The following is a 20,118-nucleotide window of genomic DNA, read 5'->3' as shown; positions in this document are numbered from 1 at the left end:
AAAATGAGTATATTAACTTGTGGGTTTTCATCGACAATAACTGTAGTAATTAAATTGGATCTAAATCTTCTCTTAAGATGGTAACCAAACTCATTAAATTAATGAAGTTGAAAACAAATCACTTCTCTTAAAATATGTATGTATAATACTTTTGGTTAATAGTGTCGGTCCATAAAAAAATAACAAACGAAGGGTCTAATTATAGTTTAAAGGATTTATATAAAAGCAAACCAATTTTTTCCTCATTCACACTTTCCAGATTGGGAAGAAGAAACGACGCTCCTCTATATTTCCACAGATTCAGCAACTCTCCGTTCACTTTGCGCCAATGAAGGATGCCGACGCCTTACCTCTCAGCACTTCCTCCGCCGCCGCGGCGAACGTCAAGAAGGAAAACGGTTATTCCGCGCTCTTCGCGAAAGGCCGGTACAAGTTCTGGGCCTTGGCCGCGATTCTGCTCCTCGCCTTCTGGTCAATGCTCACCGGCACCGTGAATCTCCGGTGGTCGGCCGGGAACATTAGCCATTTCACAGACGATCTGGTCTTTCCGATCCACGAGGATCTCGATGTTCTCGTGAGTAAATCTCTAACCTCTCCAGATTTGGTTATTTTGTTCTTCTGATTGAGGGGGTTTGATGGTGGTGAGATCAGGAAATGGAGGAGAGGGAGAAAGTGGTGAAGCACATGTGGGATGTGTACAACAATGGGCGTCGTATCAGGTTGCCTAGGTTCTGGCAGGAGGCGTTCGAGGCTGCGTACGAGGAGCTTACGAGCGATGCGCCTGATGTGGTGGAAGCTGCCATTTCGGAGATCGCGAGGATGTCTATTCGCTCCGTCGTCATAGATCCGCCTCCGGTGCATTCCACGGTGAGAATCTGACTTCCACCCACGTTTACTCATTGATGGTCCTTTGATTCGTTACGATTTTGCATTGGATTGGATTTGGAATTAAGGACGAGAGGCCTGAGGAAACTAGATAACGTTGTGTCATGTGTTATGGATAGTGGATGCTTTTAATTGGGTTTAGATTAGTATATTAATGTACAGTTGTTAGTAGATCTTGTATTCATTCTTAGTTTTTTAACAGCGACATCACTTTGTATTTTACAATGTGATGGTGTCTGTCTGTTTACGATTTTATTTCACACATAAGGTAGAGATATATAGTAATTGCCTGGATGTTCTGTTTCTTTACTCTGTCTTAATATATTAATATGCATTGGTCTGGTTTATACTATCCACTTCATGCGGTTGATCTTTGATGATCTTTAATAGTAAATACATAGCAAGCTTTCTCATCTCAACCTGATCTTAGCTTCTTAGTGCATTGATGCTTAGGACAGCTGTATAGCAAGCATCGATCGATCCGCAGAACCTCATTATGTATTTTTTCTACATGGTTTCTTTAACCTTAATATTTGTTTTTCTTTTTGCAGAACGTACGGGAATTGACGAAGACTCTGAAACTTGCGGACAAAGGAACAACGACTCAAACATCCAAACGAAGCAGCCGTCGATTGGAGTAGGCTTCTTGTGTGTGTTTTATATATAATACGCCGGAGCTTTATCAAAGGTAGTGTAGTCGCCGGCCGGCGTGGGGTAACCATACTTATACTTCATGTCAGAAAGATCACTCTTCCTCCCCCTCCAAAAAAACTATGTCCACGATTAGTGTTATTGTGTTCGGTTCCACTCGAGGATGAATCATTTCGCTAAAAACAAAAATTTTGAGAGACTTTATGTTCTTTTGGCTTTGAATGGTAATGTTCCTTTTTATATGTTTTGGATTATAAATATATCTTTCTGCTCTTAGCTCATCCCAATTTGTCAAATACCCAAATTCAGTTGTATTTTTAATTCATAACTTTTTTTGTTGGCAAACTAAAAAAAATTAAAAAAATTTAAAATAGGTTAAAAGCCTCACACGAGAACAGAACCTATATATATTGTCTTAAACCTTCGTTAATACTCCCAGCGAATCCCCCATCTCCTCCTTCCTTCCGGAAAACCCCAAAGTTGAGCTCCGATCGACCTTCACCATGGGGGACTTAAACGATCCTTTCATGCGTAACCAAAATGCTGCCGTACAGTCACGCACTAAGGTTCAGAACCGATCAAATGTTCTTCAGCTTAAGCTGGTTCGTCTCTTCTCTCCCATTTATTTCTACGACTTACCTCTTGTTTGGTCTATTGCTCTTAACTATAGAGATTTATTAGGATTCTATGATTCGAATTTTGGTTGTTGTATTTGTCGATGGATTCATCAACTATTTATCTCAGGATCTACTGATATTTTACTATTGCGGGATCAGATGCTAATAACATGATCACTTCTGAATTTCGAATATCAAATGCGAGTTTAGAATTAACAAGATGTATGGATTCACCATGAGAAAGGCTTTGTAACCTGTTTGAAAAAGATTCATGTTAGTATTAGGAAGTTAAACGGGATGCCTTGCTGTTTCGCAGATGGGTCAAAGCCATCCCACAGGCTTGACGCCCAATCTTTTGAAGCTCTTTGAGCCACGACCTCCCTTGGAGTTCCAGCCACCACCTGAGAAGAGAAAATGCCCTCCTTATACAGGTTTGCGAGCTTTGCTTCTGTTTCTATTTAACTATTTACTCATAACGTGGAGGGTAAATCTTCTTTGTCCCGTGTGTGTATTTTCTTAGGCATGGCTCAATTTGTGAGTCACTTTGCTGAACCTGAAGATCCAGAGTATGCTCCACTTAAGCCGGATGTTGAAACTCCTGTATGTTTTCATCTTAATCTGTCTCTCTGTTATTTGCTTATTTCAGTGACATATATAGTTTTTTTTTTTGGGGACTACTACTAGGCACAAAAAAGGGAGAGAATTCACAAGTCACGACTCGAGAAAGGTGTTGAAAAGGCTGCAGAGGATCTAAAGAATTGTAAACTTCTCCACCTTATAATTATGTAGCCACCTATGTTTTGGACTTTGGTGATTTGAAGTTAGAGTTTGATATATTCTTTTTCCTGTCAGATGATCCGAATAATGATCCCAATGCTTCTGGAGATCCATACAAGATACTGTTTGTTGCAAGACTTGTAAGTTCCACTGCCTTTTGAAATGACCATCTTAGAGAGCTGTGTGTGTGTGTTTTGATGTACTTGACTTTATGCTCCTCTTGTCTACTTGCAGAACTACGAGACCTCTGAGAGTAAGATTAAAAGGAAGTTTGAGGCTTATGGACCAATTACGCAGGTATTTATATTTGTGCATTCCCTAACAGGTCCGGTAAGGATTTTTGAGATGCCTGCTCGCTCTCATGTTTCTCTTTGCAATATGTTTGATTTTACGTTCAGAAGTTTATAGGTTTTGGAAATTTTACGCACAACTTTTTTTTTCCTTTGAGACCAGAGGTCGAAATGTTTCTGAACTGCCATCTTTTGGTCTACTAATTAAAACCACTTGGCCTTTTTTCTCGTAACATACTAAAATAATGCAAGTAGTAATAGACATCCGGGTCCATATCAACGTGGTGATTGGTCGAGATTTTTCGGGGCAAGTCAACTATAGGATCAGGTATAGATCAGTAACTTTCACATTTTGATCTGTCTTTTCAAAGGATATATTATGTTCTTGTTACTACTATATCGAGGGTGGACACTCACAGGTTTCATAGTGTCTGAGATATATATTTCTCGAAACCCATCCTGGTAAGCTACTTAGAAATATTTTGTCCCCATTTTTTGCTATCTTGGTTCCTAAGAAGATGATTCATCCTACACGGGAAGCCTAAATCTGGGATTTGGGCAGTGAATGTAAGATCTTTAAACAGTATCGGTAACTAAAGTAGGGAGTATACCAACCCTTCTCTCTTTTTCGATTTTTGAACAATTTTACTTAAACGTTTATTATCTGGCGTTAAAGGATAGCAAAAGTATTATCTGCTACTCTTGAGGTGACCGGTAAATATGTACATTCTATACATAGGTGATATGTCGTATGTGTATATTTGAATTTCACAAAAGTATTAAAACCCTGGTAAGGGGTAGTTAGACCTGCCATGGAATCCATTTTTTCTGCCAATTCCTGATGTGGTGATGATGTGGAAGCCTGTTAAGAAAAGGTTACCTGTGCTTGTTTGACATGTAACACAAACTTATCTGAAAGCTGGTTCAAGTTCTCGCAGAGTTTGTGATTTCTTTTTATCTTTAATTTTGTCAGGTTCATGTGGTAACAGATCAGCAAACCAATAAACCCAGAGGCTATGCCTTCATTGAGTACTTAAACACTCGTGACATGAAAGGTGCGGGTAAACCTTCTTTGTAATGTTGTTTGTTGTTCAATGTATTATTTTTTTCTTTGCTGACATACAGCTTGTGGTGTCTTATTAGCGGCCTACAAACAGGGTGACGGAAAGAAGATTGATGGTAGAAGAGTGCTGGTGGATGTTGAGAGAGGTAGAACAGTCCCGAACTGGCGTCCTCGTAGGCTTGGTGGTGGACTTGGTACAAGCAGAGTTCCTGGTGAGAAGATTAGTGGCGAGGAGGAAAAACAACAACAACAACAAGCATCGCAAGGAAGGTCATCCCGCTCCGAGGAACCTAGAGCCCGTGAAGACCGGTAAGCTAATTTTCTTACAAAAAATCCTTTTAGTTTCTTTCATTTTGTTTTGGCTGATTGTGTGGCGGATGCAGTGAGAAATCTCGTGATAGGGGCAAAGAAAAGGAACGCGAGCAGTCTCACGAGCGGTCCCGTGAACGGTCTCGGGATAGACCGGTAGAGAGTCGTAGAGAGGATAAGCACCACATGGACAGGGACCGTGGTAGAGACAGAGAGAGCAGGCGTGACCGAGGAGATAGTGACCGTCGTACACGGGATCACGATCGTGACCGGAGTCGTAAAAGGGAAAGGGACTACGAGAGTGGCGAGTATGAAGACGATGGGGGAAGATTTCGTGAGAGAGGTGAGTCGAAGCAGAGGAGAGGAGAGGCAGAGGAAGGTGGTGGGCGTAGACGTTCATCAAGCCATTATGATGAGCGTGAGGAGGAGGTGACAGAGACCGTTATGATCAGTACGGCGACCGTTATGGGCTAGTGGAGGAAGAGGAATACCGTTATGATGATCGTGAGTACAAGCGGTCAGAGCGGTCTAAGTCGCGTGATTATTGATCTCGTGGCTGACGTTATTTTCTTCCGTAGCAATAACAATAAACTTTATATGTGTGTGTGTGATGATCTTCGTGATTGCTTTTGTGTTTGATTTCGTTTGTTTCTTATGCAACTGAAAAACAAACAAAACCATTTGGCCTTTTAGCTTAACATCGTTTTACATAAACTATATGTTTATAACCTCTGGATTAATTTAGAATGACATTAAAACATCGTCATTAATTTATAGGATTCTCTGCCTGTGTTATTCGATGTAATAATTTTTATAAAACCCAGTCAATAAAATAACACAATAACCATTAACCAGCATCTGTGTGTTTGTACTACTTTATTGTCGTGTATACATGAGCAGACAGATAAGGAGAACACAAGGGGTAAAAGCGTCATTACAATCTTCCCGCCAGTGGGCGCTACTTCCAATTAATAAAAATCGAAAAATGTGACACAGTGCGTCTTTTCACTATACCCTTCGTTTTTTGAATCTGCTCTCCGAAAGCGTCTTCCGAAGAGTGTTCGCTGATTTTCTCCCGCCGCTTAGGGTTTTTCCGTTACCGGAAAATATCCTTCTTAACCACCGATATGGTTAGCCTGCGCTCCACAGATAACACTCCGTAAGTCTCTCTCAACCTCTCATATAGTTTCCCGGCGATGTTCCGATCCTTAACGCCTCTCGCTGTTTTTTTGGGGTTTTTTTTTCCTTATCTGTGTAATGATTGCTTGTTTTGGTATGGATTTTATTTTAAAAGCATTGTTTATCATTTTTAAATTCGTCATTTTACTTTCGGATTTTTTTTAGGGATTCGGAAATGGTTAGCGACGGAAAACCGGAGAAAGATGGCTCCGGCGACTCGCCCACTTCTGTTCTCAGTGACGAGGTTTGTTCTGTGTTCTTAGGGTTTCAGATCTGTTTTTCTTTAAAGAGTGTGAAGCTTTTTGTGTTACCTTTTGATTTTTGTTCTTGTAAATTTGTATTACTTTTTCACTAACTGATTTGGGCCTTTGTTTGTTTTACCTTTTTTTGTTTGTAAGGAAAACTGTGAAGAGAAAACTGTTGTTGTAGAGGAAGAGATACTCTTAGCCAAGAATGGAGATTCGTCTCTTATCTCTGAGGCCATGGCTCAGGAAGAAGAGCAGCTTCTCAAAATCCGGGAAGATGAAGAGATTGCTAAACTTGCTGGGTCTGGTGAAGCTCCAGATCTGAATGATACCCAGTTTACTAAACTTGATGAGCTCTTGACCCAAACCCAGCTCTACTCTGAGTTCCTCCTTGAGAAAATGGAGGATATCACCAAAGTATAAATCTTCTTTTTTTGCCCTTTTTCTTGTTGGTTATTATGAGTGTCGTTTTTTTTTTCTTTAACTGATTACTTGTGCTTTTGCTAGAATGGGATAGAAGGTGAAACCCAATATGCTGAGCCTGAGCCCGAGAAGAAAGGTCGTGGACGTAAAAGAAAGGCTGCTCCTCAGGGCGACAGTGTTAGTTCCCTTTTTATATATTTCATCTTCTATCATGTTGTCGACAGTGTTAGTTCCCTTTTTATTTTGTAACTTACTTGGATGGACGCTTTCTTCTTTATTCAGATGAAGGCTAAAAAAGCTGTTGCTGCTATGATTTCAAGATCCAAAGAAGGTCGTGAATCTGCCAACTCGGATCTGACTGAGGAAGAAAGAGTCATGAAAGAGCAGAGTGAACTAGTTCCTCTCCTGACTGGCGGAAATTTGAAGTCTTATCAGCTCAAAGGTGTCAAATGGCTGATATCATTGTGGCAAAATGGTTTGAATGGGATTTTAGCTGATCAAATGGGTCTTGGAAAGACCATTCAAGCCATTGGTTTCCTATCACACCTGAAAGGAAATGGGTTGGATGGTCCGTATCTAGTTATTGCTCCACTCTCTACTCTTTCAAACTGGATGAATGAGATCGCTAGGTACTGACTTGACCATTAGTGTTTTTATATATATATATATATATATCAAGGTTTCGGGTTGATTTCATGTTTTTGTTCTCTTGTTGAATAGGTTCACGCCTTCCATTAATGCAATCATTTACCATGGAAATAAGAAAGAAAGGGATGAGCTCAGGAAGAAGCACATGCCTAGAACTATTGGTCCGAAGTTCCCTATAGTCATAACTTCTTATGAGGTTGCTATGAATGATGCTAAAAAGAATCTGCGGCATTATCCATGGAAATATGTTGTGATTGATGAGGTAATATTTTGAGTTTGACTAGTGTACCTGGCACCTAAGTTTGTATCAAGATGATCCTTGTAACTTATTTTTTCTTTAATCTTGTAGGGTCACAGGTTGAAAAACCACAAGTGCAAACTGCTGAGGGAGCTAAGATATTTGAATATGGAGAACAAACTTCTGCTGACAGGAACACCTCTGCAAAATAATTTGTCTGAGCTTTGGTCACTGTTGAATTTTATTCTGCCTGACATCTTTGCATCGCATGAGGAATTTGAGTCATGGTACAATTATGGTCTTTTACTACAGTTATCCGTAGCTTCATCTTTTAAACATTTATTCCTTTTCAAGTATCCAGCTGATAAATTGAGTACTTTGCAGGTTTGATTTTTCTGGAAAGAATAATAATGAAGCAACCAAGGAAGACGGAGATGAGAAAAGAAGAGCTCAAGTATGAACAATTGTGGTTTATTTTATACTTTTTAGTAGATTTCTTTGATTGTATATTATATCTCATGAGGAGAGTAATTTTCTGGCTAGGTTGTTGCGAAACTTCATAATATACTAAGACCTTTCATCCTCCGAAGAATGAAATGTGATGTTGAGCTCTCACTTCCCCGGAAAAAAGAGATTATCATCTATGCTACAATGACGGCTCATCAGAAAAAGTTCCAGGAACATCTTGTGAATCACACCTTGGAAGCACACATTAGTGAGGATGCTACCCGAGGTACTTGATCTTCTTTGTTTTTATACTTTACAATTAGTTATGTCTTTTATGGATTGCTTTGTTCATCCCGCATACTTCAGGCCATGGCTGGAAGGGAAAGCTTAACAATCTGGCTATTCAACTTCGAAAGAACTGCAACCATCCTGACCTTCTTGTGGGGCAACTAGATGGCTCATGTACGTGTCTGTGTGCCTTTCTACAAATGTGTTTAATTTTTTTTTATGGTACCATTCTTTTAAATCGTTCCTTTTCTTAATAGATCTCTACCCACCTTTGGAAGATATTGTGGGACAGTGCGGTAAATTCCGCTTACTGGAGAGATTGCTTGTTCGGTTATTTGCCAAAAATCACAGGGTATGTTTTACAACTCACAAACCTCCTGGTGCGTAGCTCATTTCCATGAGATCGGCTCTGATATTGTTTTCCCTGGTGAACAGGTCCTTATCTTCTCCCAGTGGACAAAAATACTGGACATTATGGATTACTACTTCAGTGAGAAGGGGTTTGAGGTTTGCAGAATCGACGGCAGTGTGAAGCTTGAAGAAAGGAGAAGACAGGTTTGTCCTGTGCTTGTACTACTTTTGCATTGTAACAATATTCGAACCATATAACAATGACAACGTCCTCTCTCTCTCTCTCTCTCTCTCTCTCTCATGAAATAGATCCAAGAATTCAATGATGAGAAGAGCAACTGCAGGATATTTCTTCTCAGTACCAGAGCTGGAGGACTCGGAATTAATCTTACTGCTGCAGATACATGCATCCTCTACGATAGCGATTGGGTAAAATCAAATTAGTCCATTTTCTAAGAAATTATTTTCTCTTTCTGGGTGGTCTCTAACTGTGTGTGGTTGCCTGATCTCCAGAACCCTCAAATGGACTTGCAAGCCATGGACAGATGCCATAGAATTGGTCAGACAAAACCGGTTCATGTTTACAGGCTTGCGACGGCTCAGTCAATAGAGGTAAAACTATTAATCAGGTTTCTACTCTCAGGTCAGTGAGATTGTTGTCTATTGAGACTAGTTTATGACATTTTGCGCAGGGCCGAGTTCTGAAACGAGCTTACAGTAAGCTTAAGCTGGAACATGTGGTTATTGGCAAAGGGCAGTTTCACCAAGAGCGTGCCAAGTCTTCAACACCACTAGAGGTTTAACTTTTCTCAAAACCTAATCCTTTTTTACTATACCATTTAGTAAAAGGCATCTTTTAGTAAAAGCTTGACCAATACACAGGAAGATGACATACTAGCGTTGCTTAAAGACGACGAAACTGCTGAAGATAAACTGATACAAACCGATATAAGTGAGGAGGATCTTGACCGTGTGCTTGACAGGAGTGACCTAATGATTACTTTACCGGGAGAGGCAGAAGCACAGGAAGCTTTTCCAGTGAAGGGTCCGGGTTGGGAAGTGGTGCTGTCTAGCTCAGCTGGAGGAGGGATGCTGTCTTCCCTCAACAGTTAGAGCCACTCTTTGAAAACCACTTCGGTGTGTTTTTTTTGCCGGAACATTACCGGTTACTTTTGCCTGCATCTCGGAAGTTTTTGTAACAACTTGAAACCTTGGGAACATCTGATGAAAACAATTGCGGATATTATGTTATTAGGCTATTTATTTATGCCTTTTGAAATTTGGCAGTAACTTTTAGTTCAGTTGAAGTTTGAAACATGGAATTTTCACGATATGTTTGTGCTGGATTTTGGCTACTAGGGAAATGATCAGGCCCAGCTGAGTAACTAAAATGAAAAAATTGAAAAAAGTGCTCCGTTGCCGGGAATCGAACCCGGGTCGCCTGGGTGAAAGCCAGGTATCCTAACCGCTGGACGACAACGGAATTGATGCTTATCGTCCTCATCATCTTTTCTTGTGAAGGTCATGTCCTTGCAAAAGGTTCCCAAATATTGGATCAGAAACGTCCACGATTATTCGTTTCCGAAGCTAAATCACAATATAAAATAGAAAATAGTATTTATTTAAGCATGAAATAAAATGATAAGTATGTTACTGGTATATAAAAAAACACATGGGCTAATTTTAAAATGATTTGAATCTTTTAAACTAAACTACCCCTTCATCGTTGGATCTAAAAGAAATGAGCAGAACACAGGCGACGTAGAATAAATAAGCACCAAACGTTTTATCATTTGACCAATACGAATGCCTAACCTTGGGGGTGGTTTAGTTTCCCAAAGAAAACCGGTTAAGGTGTAGTTATCGTGAGAGAGTAAGGGTATAAACGGAATCAAAACAAGTCATCGTTTACCATTTTTCTTTAATAAGCACCTCACCTCGGTGGCCTCTCTCACTCCGCTCGCGAGTTCTCAGGTAAACAAAAAAAAAAACGAATTCGTCTGCCAACTTCATTTCTACGGATTTGCGTAGAATCTGATCGGCTTGTGGATTCAAAAAGAAGAAGAAGAAGAAGAAGAAGAAGATGTGGCGCTGCGTCTCTCGTAGCCTTCGTGTTCCTTCCTCAAGGACCTCACTCTCTGGATCTCGCTTTTCTAGATTCCTCTCCACCGGCTCTGTAAGATCCGTCGCTTCCGATTCTAAGTTTTTTCGTTTCGATCGCATGTATATACGCGTGGAATCTCGAGTGACGGAAGCTTGCGTCTGGTTGATTCAGTAGTCATAGTTTCGTCCGCCGTTAAATCCGTTTTCCGTTAGTATTGAATTTGAATCGGGTTGCGTATTGTTGATCGTGCAGCAGCAGACAGGTGATTACACGATAGTAGATCACACCTATGACGCGGTGGTTGTGGGAGCTGGTGGTGCTGGGCTTAGGGCGGCCATTGGATTATCTGAGCATGGTTTTAACACCGCTTGCATCACCAAGCTCTTTCCCACGCGGTCACACACTGTGGCTGCTCAGGTAAATTTGGTTTTTACCATTCTCGATTAGTATATGGAGTTTGGTTTCTTTGAGATTTGAACTTTGATGTGATGTGTGGAATCTGTGAAGGGTGGTATTAATGCTGCACTGGGGAACATGTCTGAAGATGACTGGAGATGGCACATGTATGACACTGTCAAAGGAAGTGACTGGCTTGGTAATCTTGCTACTCTTTGCAACTCTCTTTTCTTTTATTTTTATTTTAGTAGCTTATTGCTCTTGCTAGTTGTTGTCGTTTCAGTTGTTCATGCATTGAGATACGAATGATTTCCTTTTTCCTTTTTGTTCTTTGTGTAGGTGATCAAGATGCTATCCAGTATATGTGTAGAGAGGCACCAAAAGCAGTGATTGAACTTGAGAATTACGGTCTGCCCTTTTCTCGTACTGAAGAGGGTAAAATTTACCAGCGTGCGTTTGGTGGTCAGAGTCTTGACTTTGGCAAAGGTGACTTTGTCTAACGTCTTGCTACCTTTTCATGATTTGTACATATATATGCTCTTTCTTGCTGACTTTGTTTTCGGAGCTTTGATTGTTTTAGTAGTTTTTTTCTCATGTTGCGTTTCTTTCTATTCTACCATCAGGTGGTCAGGCCTATCGTTGTGCTTGTGCTGCGGATCGGACTGGGCATGCTCTCTTGCATACCTTATATGGACAAGCTATGAAGCATAACACACAGTTCTTTGTCGAATACTTCGCTCTGGATCTGATCATGGCGAGTGATGGTAAGTGTTTGAGATATCTTTTCCTTTTACTTGTAGCTTCTGTTAGTATTGATGCAACATTGTTATCCGATCTGCAGGCACTTGCCAGGGTGTAATTGCATTAAACATGGAAGATGGAACACTGCATCGTTTCCGCTCTGCACAAACAATTTTGGCCACTGGGGTGAGCTAGTTTTGTGTAGTATTTATGTTACATAATTTTTCTTGTGCAAATTTACTCACATGATGGCTCATTTTTTTCCAGGGTTACGGCAGAGCATACTTCTCTGCAACCTCAGCGCATACATGCACAGGAGATGGCAATGCCATGGTTGCACGTGCTGGTCTTCCACTCCAGGTATGCTACCTATTTCATTTTGGGATACATGGCGTATAACGTATCTGTATGCTAACAATATTATCGTCTGATTACGTCATATGTAGGACTTGGAGTTTGTTCAGTTCCATCCAACTGGTATTTATGGAGCCGGATGTCTCATCACTGAAGGTTAGCATTTTTTCCTCACATACTCCATTTACTTACACGATCGAGATTAATGTGCTTCGTGACATTTTCATTTATCGTGTTTGTCTATTATACAATTGCAGGATCCCGAGGTGAAGGTGGTATCCTTAGAAACAGTGAAGGTGAACGTTTTATGGAACGATATGCTCCTACAGCCAAGGATCTTGCATCAAGAGATGTTGTCTCGAGATCTATGACTATGGAAATCAGGGAAGGTCGTGGTGTAGGTATGCTACACTTAAAACTAGCTTTAACTTTTGGACCTAACTCTGTTTTCGTTTATTTGAGGTCCATGCGTGATTTTGTGAGCTATATAGTTTTAATACTCGTTTTTGATTAATTGTTATTACTTAATCGCCAGGACCGCATAAGGATCATATCTATCTTCATCTGAATCATCTCCCACCAGAAGTTCTAAAAGAAAGGCTTCCTGGGATATCTGAGACTGCTGCAATCTTTGCTGGTGTTGATGTTACCAAAGAGCCAATTCCAGTCTTGCCGACTGTTCACTATAACATGGGTGGTATTCCAACAAATTACCATGGAGAGGTAGAATAGCAGAAGTCTTTGAGAAGATTGCTGAAATTTGTGTAGACTGAAATATGACATGCACTAGAAATCAGTAGTAATTATTTTTATTTTTTGTCGTGCAGGTAGTGACCATCAAAGGAGATGATCCAGATGCAGTGGTTCCTGGGCTTATGGCTGCTGGGGAGGCAGCTTGTGCATCTGTTCATGGTGCCAACAGGCTTGGCGCAAATTCTCTCCTCGACATTGTTGTGTTTGGTCGTGCTTGTGCGAATAGGGTTGCAGAGATAAGCAAACCAGGTTAGTCATATTATGGAGGATCTCTCGAGACTATATTTATCATTATAAAAAGAGTCTAGTCTGATGTTTTTATTCCTTGATGGGTGCAGGGGCAAAACAGAGACCTCTGGAGGAGAATGCAGGTAAGAAGACGATAGAATGGCTGAACAAGTTAAGAAACTCCAGCGGGTCGCTTCCTACGTCAAGTATCAGATTGAACATGCAGAGGATTATGCAGAACAATGCAGCTGTCTTCCGCACGCAAGAAACATTGGAAGAAGGTAACAAAAAAATTAAAACTTATTTTGTGCTGGGGATTAAAGAGCTCTCTGCCATCTGCAAAAGCCGCCCAATGTATCTTAACCTGGAATAATTTATTACAGGTTGTCAGTTGATCGACAAGGCATGGGAAAGTTTCGAGGATGTCCAGGTTAAAGATCGGAGTCTGATATGGTAAAACGATACTTTTACACATGGGATCGAGACTATTAATTATCAATGTTACAAAGAAAATCTCTTTGTTAGTTTGTTTCTAACTTATCGGATGAATGATGCAGGAACTCTGATCTGATAGAGACAATAGAACTGGAGAACCTATTGATAAACGCTTCAATAACAATGCATTCAGCGGAAGCACGAAAGGAAAGCAGAGGAGCGCATGCTCGGGAAGACTTCACGGTTTGGTTCCCTTATCTCGTTTATATATATGTGAAGAAGATGATGATATATAACCAACTCAGCTCTCAAATATAATAGTGAATTGTGTGGGTGCAGAAAAGAGAGGATGGAGAATGGATGAAGCATACATTGGGGTACTGGGAAGATGAGAAGGTGAGGTTGGAGTATAGGCCTGTTCACATGGACACTCTCGACGATGAGATTGACACTTTCCCTCCCAAAGCTCGTGTCTACTGATTTCCTTCCCCCCACCAAACAAGCAAGCAGCAGCGTTATGCTTTGTTATTTTTATTGTGTCAACTGAACCCGAATAATAATAATACGAGGAGAAGAAGAGAAAAGGGAATTAGGAGAATAGACACAAAAAGAAGTTTTTGCTATTTATTATTTTGATGGGAGAAAGCTCATGTTTTGGAGGACAAAATTAGCTTTCCTCGTCTTTGTCTGGGTTTTACATTTGACACCAGAAAGGGTGTGTAATAAAATGGTAAAAAGACAGTTAAATTTGTGTTTTGGATTCCCTTTTGACCATTTCCTGAAACATTATTTACTTTGTTGTTCTAAACCAACATGGCAACTCGAAATACATTTAGTTGATTGGTAATTTAAATCTTACATTATAGTAGCATTTTCAATGTTAAATTCCACTTTTTCTCTAAAATGGATAAATCGATATAGTGTAATTTTCTTCGATCCTATTTCATTTTAGACTAAAAATAAAATGCTAAATAAAAATAAAATAATTATTCTGTTATAGAGTAAAATCTTCTTTTACTTATTATATAACAAATACATGATGGTAATTGTCCCTTTATAATGCTTATTTGTCCACTTGCTTACGGCAAATGCTAAAGAGATGTTGTTCCACATATACAATTTGCAAATACGGTGGGTGAAAATGAATTATTAATATATGATGTATGATTACGACCTTGACACTAAATAAACCAGACCCAATCTCTATGAACCTTTTTAATACTAGGTAAATCACCAATTATTTATTACTATATTTTACGGATTATGTAATTTTATATACTCCAACCAAGCATAACTAAATTACCATATGTGTTTTATACACTTATATATAATAATTAAAAGTATCATGTATCCGTGTGTTTGTTTGTTTGCACTTGCAGAGTCAGAATTCCTAAATTAAATGTTAGAACGAACCAATGATGTGACAACAATCAGTAAGCTTCGCGACATGTTAAATCAAACAGTCGACTTCACCAACCACCTTTATCTATAACCTATTCATTTCACATATATACATCAATTAATTACTCAATAACAGACTTGGCATTGCCTAAAACGCAACGTATGACAGAGAAATTTTCAGCGATTAAAATCGCCTAATCCTCTCATCTATAACCTTTCCAATAAAGTAAGGTTGAAATTTTTCACTCATACACCTTTCTTTTTCTTATCCTTATCTTCAAGCAAACAAAAAAAGTTATATTCTGAAATTTGTTTTGACGGCTTATGGATGGTAACGGAAAAATGTATATGAGTAATTTATCAGAGATTAATTAAAAAGCTTATATGACTACGACTACCACTACAATCTTAAGCATTTGGGAACCGATTAAATTTATATACGATTTCTAGATACATACGGATTTTATTAAGAAACCTAAAAGTTAAGACAAGATACTGGTTATTTTAGGTAAAAAACTGAAAGAGAGATGTTAATTTGAAAAGAAATTAAATTACAAAACATTAGCGAGTGAGTGGTAAGAAGTGGGGTCACCAAAGTGAGTGGTCTTTAATTTTGACGTGGAGACAACGGTGCAGCCCAAAAGAGCGAGCTGAGAGGCTAACTTTGCTTTCTCCACTTACTTTCTTCCAGTAACTTTTTGCCCTTCTTCTTCTTCTTCTTTTTCTTGTGTTATAGCACCTTTCCCAACAAAATATTTGAGAATACAAGTACTCAGTTTGAATCTTCATTTCTAAACAAACTCAAACAAGTCGCAAGTCGCAAGTAAAACTCAAATAAGTTAACAATTAACTAAAGTATACCGGATTCAAACTATTTTAGTATATGAACAAAAGTATCTGAACTGTTTTTTCTTAACATATATGAAAATTAAAACCATAAATTTCTACTATACTATTACTCTAATTTTTAACCAGTAAAAACTACAGAGAAATTCATGTATTTATGGGTTTATACCCTCTATTTATCTTCACGTGAAAAGCAGTCAGATGAAATTTTTTCTTATATCTTTTTACTGTTAAAAGAGTACAGATATTTGTCTGACAAAAACAAAAAGAGCACAAATATTTAAACACTTGTGCTTTCCTAATTTTATTGTAATTTTTGTTTGCTCTTTCTAGCTTATTTTGGGTAATTTCAAAAGCTTCCTCGAGTGTTTCCACTCCTTCCTGGTCCAACAACAGTTAACAGGCCCCACTACCGATCCCTTTCCGTGTCATATTTTAGAACTACATGGGTTGCTGATGATCCATGGGCCCATCAGTCACCCTCGAAGCTTGTATATAGACCATTTATACTCGCACTCCTTTCTGGCGCGGTACACGAACAATTGACAATACAAAAACGAGAGCATGAACCATCTAATTCAATTATCTTTTTTATAAGAAATAAATACCTCATCTATTTATTCATTTGTTTTCGTTGAGTCTCGCTGTCTCTATTGTATGATGATGTTTAATGTCATTAAATTTCAATTTATTTACTTGCAGACAGATACAAGAACCACTCAAATAGTAATTTTATTGATCTCTTTTCATGAAGCCATGAAACAGACAAGGCCGTGTATATATGTATGGGTTTATACCTTCTATTTTCAATTTTTTCTTAGCTACCGATGACATCAACATGCAGGTGATTCACAGACAGTCACAGCAGTTCTGATCAGATAACGCCTGCTACATTGAAAGATCAACGGCAGAGATCTTAAAGAGTCAAAGATATACAGTATGATGACGTCACTAAAGACAGTGGTGGACCATGCGTCTTGGGTCCCCCGTAAAGAGCGGGATGAGACGGGTTCACACACAGAGAAATAGAACCCCAATGGCTCTTTTCTTACTTTCAATCTTTTGAACTTTGTAATTCCAGTGAACACATTAAAATGAACATGTTATATCATATGTTTCAAATACAGTCTTTAATTATCTAGTTGTTTCGATTTTAGTGTGTTATATCTTGTTCTAAAATTATGCTTAAAGATAAACAAAATACTATAATCGCTGTCGATATGTTTGTGTTTCTCTTAACCACAGAACTAATGAGTAAATAATCTTATAGTGACAAAACAGAAGAAGGAAACGATGTACACATGTACGCATGAGTCGTCTGTGTGTTTGTTTATATTGGTATTATTACCGTTACATATCGTATCTATATAGTAAAGGAAATAAATGATATAATATACTATATAGTCTAAAAATCAATAGAAAAATGGGTCCCGTAGTTAAATAAACGGTCAGATTTTAATCAACGTCAATCCACTTTCTAGGGTTGACCTTTCTTACCGCTCTCTAATACTACTACTAAAATCCAAAACTCTATTTAGCTCGAGATCCCGCCGTTTCACTCTCTCTCCCTCTCTCTCTCTCCGTCATCGTCTTCTTCATTTCATAGTGACACGAATCTGCAGGTGGTAGTCTTACTAGACCGCCTTATAAGCTCCGGTTAGATCTGGCCGTAGGATGGCTTACATGTGCACTGACAGTGGCAATCTAATGGCGATAGCTCATCAGGTGATCAAACAAAAGCAGCAACAAGAACAGCAACAGCAGCAGCCTCCAGACCATCAGATCTTTGGTATCAACCCTCTGTCCCTCAACCCCTGGCCTACACCGAACACCCAGTCGCTCGGGTTTGGGCTCTCCGGTTCGGGTTTTCCCGACCCGTTTCAGGTTACCGGCGGCGGAGATCCCGGCGATTCAGCGTTTCCGTTTCACAGCTTAGACCATCACCATCCCACCTCCGGCGGCGGTGGCGGTGGCGGTGGGTTTCGGCTCTCTGATTTCGACGGTGGAGCTGGCGGCGAGTTCGAGTCCGACGAGTGGATGGAGACTCTTATTACCGGTGGAGACTCGGTTGCCGCGGAAGGTCCTCCTGATTGTGACACGTGGCAAAATAATCCGGATTTCGTAATCTACGGTCCGGATCCCTTCGCGGCTTACCCGAGTCGGCTCAGCGTCCCGTGTTCTCAACCGTCGGATCTCAACCAAGTCATCGCTACTTCCACTTCACTCCCCTCCGCCTTGTGGGCTCCCTCTTCGCCACTCTCGGTCCCTCCTCCGCTTCCATCTTCATCTCCGCCTCGTCAGAAAACAAAACATCCGGAGCCTAACGACTCGGAAGAAGACGGCGGCGGCTCTCAGGACTTCGACCTAGAACCGCCTTTACTGAAAGCCATCCACGACTGTTCACTCATCTTAGACTCCGAGCCCCCCGAAGACGCTGCCAAGGCGCTCGTTCGGATCCGAGAATCCGTATCCGAGCACGGTGATCCGACGGAGCGAGTGGGGTTCTACTTCTCCGAAGCTCTCCGCAGCAGATTATCTCCCAATTCCGTCTCGAACGATTCGTCCCAGGCGGCGGTCGAGAATTTAGTCATGTCTTACAAAACCCTAAACGACGCGTGCCCCTACTTCAAATTCGCGCATCTGACGGCGAATCAGGCGATTCTCGAAGCCACGGAGCATTCCAGCAAGATCCACATCGTCGATTTCGGGATCGTTCAAGGTATCCAATGGCCTGCTCTTCTCCAAGCGCTAGCGACGCGATCTTCGGGTAAACCCGCTCGAGTCCGGATCTCGGGCATACCGGCTCCGTCTCTAGGCGAATCTCCGGAGCCCTCGCTGATCGCCACCGGGAACCGACTCGGTGATTTCGCCAAGGTCTTGGATCTGGATTTTGAGTTCGTCTCGGTTCTCACTCCGATCCACTCGCTAGACGGGTCGAGTTTCCGGGTGGATCCGGATGAGGTACTGGCGGTTAATTTCATGCTTCAGCTCTATAAATTACTCGAGGAGACTCCCACGGTCGTTGACACCGCGTTACGGCTCGCGAGGTCGTTGAACCCGAGGGTGGTTACTCTGGGAGAGTACGATGTGAGTCTTAACCGGGTCTGTTTCGCTAACCGGGTGAAAAACGCGCTTCAGTTCTACTCTGCGGTTTTCGAATCCCTCGAGCCGAATTTGGGGCGAGATTCGGAGGAGAGAGGGAGAGTGGAACGGGTGCTGTTCGGTCGGACGATCTCGGGTTTGGTCGGACCGGAGATAACCGGGAATCAGAGGGAACGGATGGAAGATAAAGAACAGTGGAGGGTATTGATGGAGAATGCCGGTTTTGAATCGGTTAAGCTCAGCAATTACGCAGTGAGCCAAGCGAAGATTCTGTTGTGGAACTACAATTACAGCAATTTGTATTCGATTGTTGAATCGAAGCCAGGGTTCGTCTCCTTGGCCTGGAATGATTTGCCTCTCCTCACTGTTTCTTCGTGGCGATGATAATAGAACCGAACCAACCCGGTATTTGTAGTGTTGTTCTGTTTCCAGTGTTGTTTTTTGGTTAAGACGAAACAAGTATTTAAATGTTAATATACGCCTTGGTTTGGTGATCATAGTGTTTTAGTTTCAATGTTGAATTATTTTCGGGGTAGGTTTTGATTTTTCCCGCAAGCTTAATGTGGTTTTTATTTGTTTTTCTTTTAACTTTGTTGGTTATATAAAAGTAGGTTAAAAGCTGTTTTTAGTCTTGCTGTGTACTCAACTACTTGTTTGCTCGTTTAGATAATGTAAGATTTGTTTGCTTCTTCTGCTCATTTGTTTGTGATGTAATTAAATATTTCCCAAAGTAGAAATGGGATAGTAAGTATCTACGTCTTGTTATTTTGCTTAAAAGTGATAGAACAAAGATTGTTACTCAGTTTTGAGATTCTAATATCAATAGTCGAAGTCCATGAATGTGTTTGAAACTTGAAACTTATTAAGCTTTTTTCTTGGTCAAAGAACTTATTAAGCTAAATGTGAACACCTGCAAATATATACGGTTAAAGTTTGTTTTTCCCGTCTCTAAATCAAACTCAACTTTACCTATTTATTTCTGTGTTGATTTGACATATATATTTTCTTTCTATTCTCTTCTCTATCTCGAGTCAATTCAGTGTCAGTCTCACTCACTGTACTGATTTTTCTGTTTCTCGAGTGTGCCAATGATGACATCATATCCGCGTCCTCCACTCCGTCTTCTTCAACGGTTAAGTGGCTCCACCCATGTCTTTGCGGACGTATGACGGCCCAGTTTTACTTCGTGGCCCAAATTAGAAAAGATTTGTTATAGAGATTACTTATGCGTTCTTAACTTTTGTTGCTGGCCCAAATTGGTAAAAGAGGATTTGTCATAGAAATATGGACGGTTCAATACGTGTCGAGCCTCTGACATGCACATTACATAAAAGGAAGGCCTTTCTT

At 40.3% G+C, this 20,118-nt stretch overlaps 5 protein-coding genes and 1 non-coding gene across 7 annotated transcripts; 5 read left to right on the top strand and 1 right to left on the bottom strand.

Annotated features, from left to right (window-relative positions):
- The first annotated feature begins 235 nt into the window (after positions 1-235).
- Positions 236-1,817, top strand: LOC108807022 (uncharacterized). Its single transcript, XM_018579254.2, has 3 exons — positions 236-574; positions 652-867; positions 1,437-1,817. Exons 1-3 carry the CDS (start codon positions 329-331, stop codon positions 1,524-1,526), a joined length of 552 nt encoding a protein of 183 aa, XP_018434756.2. The 5' UTR covers positions 236-328; the 3' UTR covers positions 1,527-1,817.
- A 126-nt stretch (positions 1,818-1,943) lies between these two features.
- LOC108811619 (U1 small nuclear ribonucleoprotein 70 kDa-like) lies at positions 1,944-5,306 on the top strand. Its single transcript, XM_056989796.1, is given in 10 exon segments — positions 1,944-2,138; positions 2,470-2,584; positions 2,674-2,753; positions 2,838-2,913; positions 3,006-3,070; positions 3,165-3,227; positions 4,194-4,275; positions 4,364-4,592; positions 4,667-5,013; positions 5,016-5,306. Coding segments are annotated over 10 exon segments (1,281 nt in total). The 5' UTR covers positions 1,944-2,039; the 3' UTR covers positions 5,141-5,306.
- Positions 5,307-5,591: 285 nt separating this feature from the next.
- Positions 5,592-9,665, top strand: LOC108806096 (ATP-dependent DNA helicase DDM1). Its single transcript, XM_018578124.2, has 16 exons — positions 5,592-5,751; positions 5,937-6,015; positions 6,170-6,433; positions 6,524-6,616; positions 6,722-7,068; positions 7,160-7,349; positions 7,437-7,612; positions 7,710-7,779; positions 7,869-8,058; positions 8,139-8,234; positions 8,318-8,412; positions 8,496-8,615; positions 8,721-8,840; positions 8,925-9,023; positions 9,104-9,208; positions 9,294-9,665. The coding sequence occupies exons 1-16, from the start codon at positions 5,720-5,722 to the stop codon at positions 9,522-9,524; spliced, it is 2,307 nt and encodes a 768-aa protein (XP_018433626.1). The 5' UTR covers positions 5,592-5,719; the 3' UTR covers positions 9,525-9,665.
- Positions 9,666-9,822: 157 nt separating this feature from the next.
- On the bottom strand, positions 9,823-9,894 carry TRNAE-UUC (transfer RNA glutamic acid (anticodon UUC)). Its single transcript has one exon. It is a non-coding gene; the product is annotated as a tRNA-Glu (tRNA).
- Positions 9,895-10,349: 455 nt separating this feature from the next.
- On the top strand, positions 10,350-14,187 carry LOC108813127 (succinate dehydrogenase [ubiquinone] flavoprotein subunit 1, mitochondrial). 2 transcript variants are annotated; one of them, XM_018585588.2, is made up of 15 exons: positions 10,350-10,587; positions 10,771-10,932; positions 11,023-11,110; positions 11,251-11,397; positions 11,535-11,675; positions 11,753-11,838; positions 11,920-12,012; positions 12,099-12,162; positions 12,264-12,407; positions 12,542-12,729; positions 12,834-13,008; positions 13,098-13,268; positions 13,371-13,440; positions 13,545-13,665; positions 13,762-14,187. In XM_018585588.2, exons 1-15 carry the CDS (start codon positions 10,495-10,497, stop codon positions 13,900-13,902), a joined length of 1,884 nt encoding a protein of 627 aa, XP_018441090.1. In that variant the 5' UTR covers positions 10,350-10,494; the 3' UTR covers positions 13,903-14,187. The 2 variants fall into 2 exon arrangements, with proteins under 2 accessions (XP_018441090.1, XP_018441089.1); XM_018585587.2 differs by having other exon boundaries at positions 10,352-10,587; positions 10,768-10,932.
- Positions 14,188-17,194: 3,007 nt separating this feature from the next.
- On the top strand, positions 17,195-19,459 carry LOC108813259 (scarecrow-like protein 4). Its single transcript, XM_018585765.2, has one exon. The coding sequence runs from the start codon at positions 17,344-17,346 to the stop codon at positions 19,153-19,155; it is 1,812 nt and encodes a 603-aa protein (XP_018441267.2). The 5' UTR covers positions 17,195-17,343; the 3' UTR covers positions 19,156-19,459.
- Positions 19,460-20,118: the final 659 nt, after the last annotated feature.

The sequence above is a fragment of the Raphanus sativus genome, chromosome 6 (assembly GCF_000801105.2).
Source record: "Raphanus sativus cultivar WK10039 chromosome 6, ASM80110v3, whole genome shotgun sequence".
NCBI classification, from domain to species: domain Eukaryota; kingdom Viridiplantae; phylum Streptophyta; class Magnoliopsida; order Brassicales; family Brassicaceae; genus Raphanus; species Raphanus sativus.
This window is presented reverse-complemented; position numbering and strand designations above follow the sequence as displayed.

Bases quoted from the DNA above. Each gene is read 5' to 3' on its own strand.
- LOC108807022 (XM_018579254.2), top strand. From the start codon at position 329: ATGAAGGATGCCGACGCCTTACCTCTCAGCACTTCCTCCGCCGCCGCG. The intron at 575-651 runs GTGAGTAAATCT...TGGTGAGATCAG, and splicing joins ACGAGGATCTCGATGTTCTC to GAAATGGAGGAGAGGGAGAA. The intron at 868-1,436 runs GTGAGAATCTGA...TTCTTTTTGCAG, and splicing joins CGCCTCCGGTGCATTCCACG to AACGTACGGGAATTGACGAA.
- LOC108806096 (XM_018578124.2), top strand. From the start codon at position 5,720: ATGGTTAGCCTGCGCTCCACAGATAACACTCC. The intron at 7,780-7,868 runs GTATGAACAATT...TTTTCTGGCTAG, and splicing joins ATGAGAAAAGAAGAGCTCAA to GTTGTTGCGAAACTTCATAA. The intron at 8,413-8,495 runs GTATGTTTTACA...CCTGGTGAACAG, and splicing joins TATTTGCCAAAAATCACAGG to GTCCTTATCTTCTCCCAGTG.
- LOC108813127 (XM_018585587.2), top strand. From the start codon at position 10,495: ATGTGGCGCTGCGTCTCTCGTAGCCTTCGTGTTCCTTCCTCAAGGACC. The intron at 10,588-10,767 runs GTAAGATCCGTC...TTGATCGTGCAG, and splicing joins GATTCCTCTCCACCGGCTCT to CAGCAGACAGGTGATTACAC. The intron at 12,013-12,098 runs GTATGCTACCTA...CGTCATATGTAG, and splicing joins GTGCTGGTCTTCCACTCCAG to GACTTGGAGTTTGTTCAGTT.
- LOC108813259 (XM_018585765.2), top strand. From the start codon at position 17,344: ATGGCTTACATGTGCACTGACAGTGGCAATCTAATGGCGATAGCTCAT.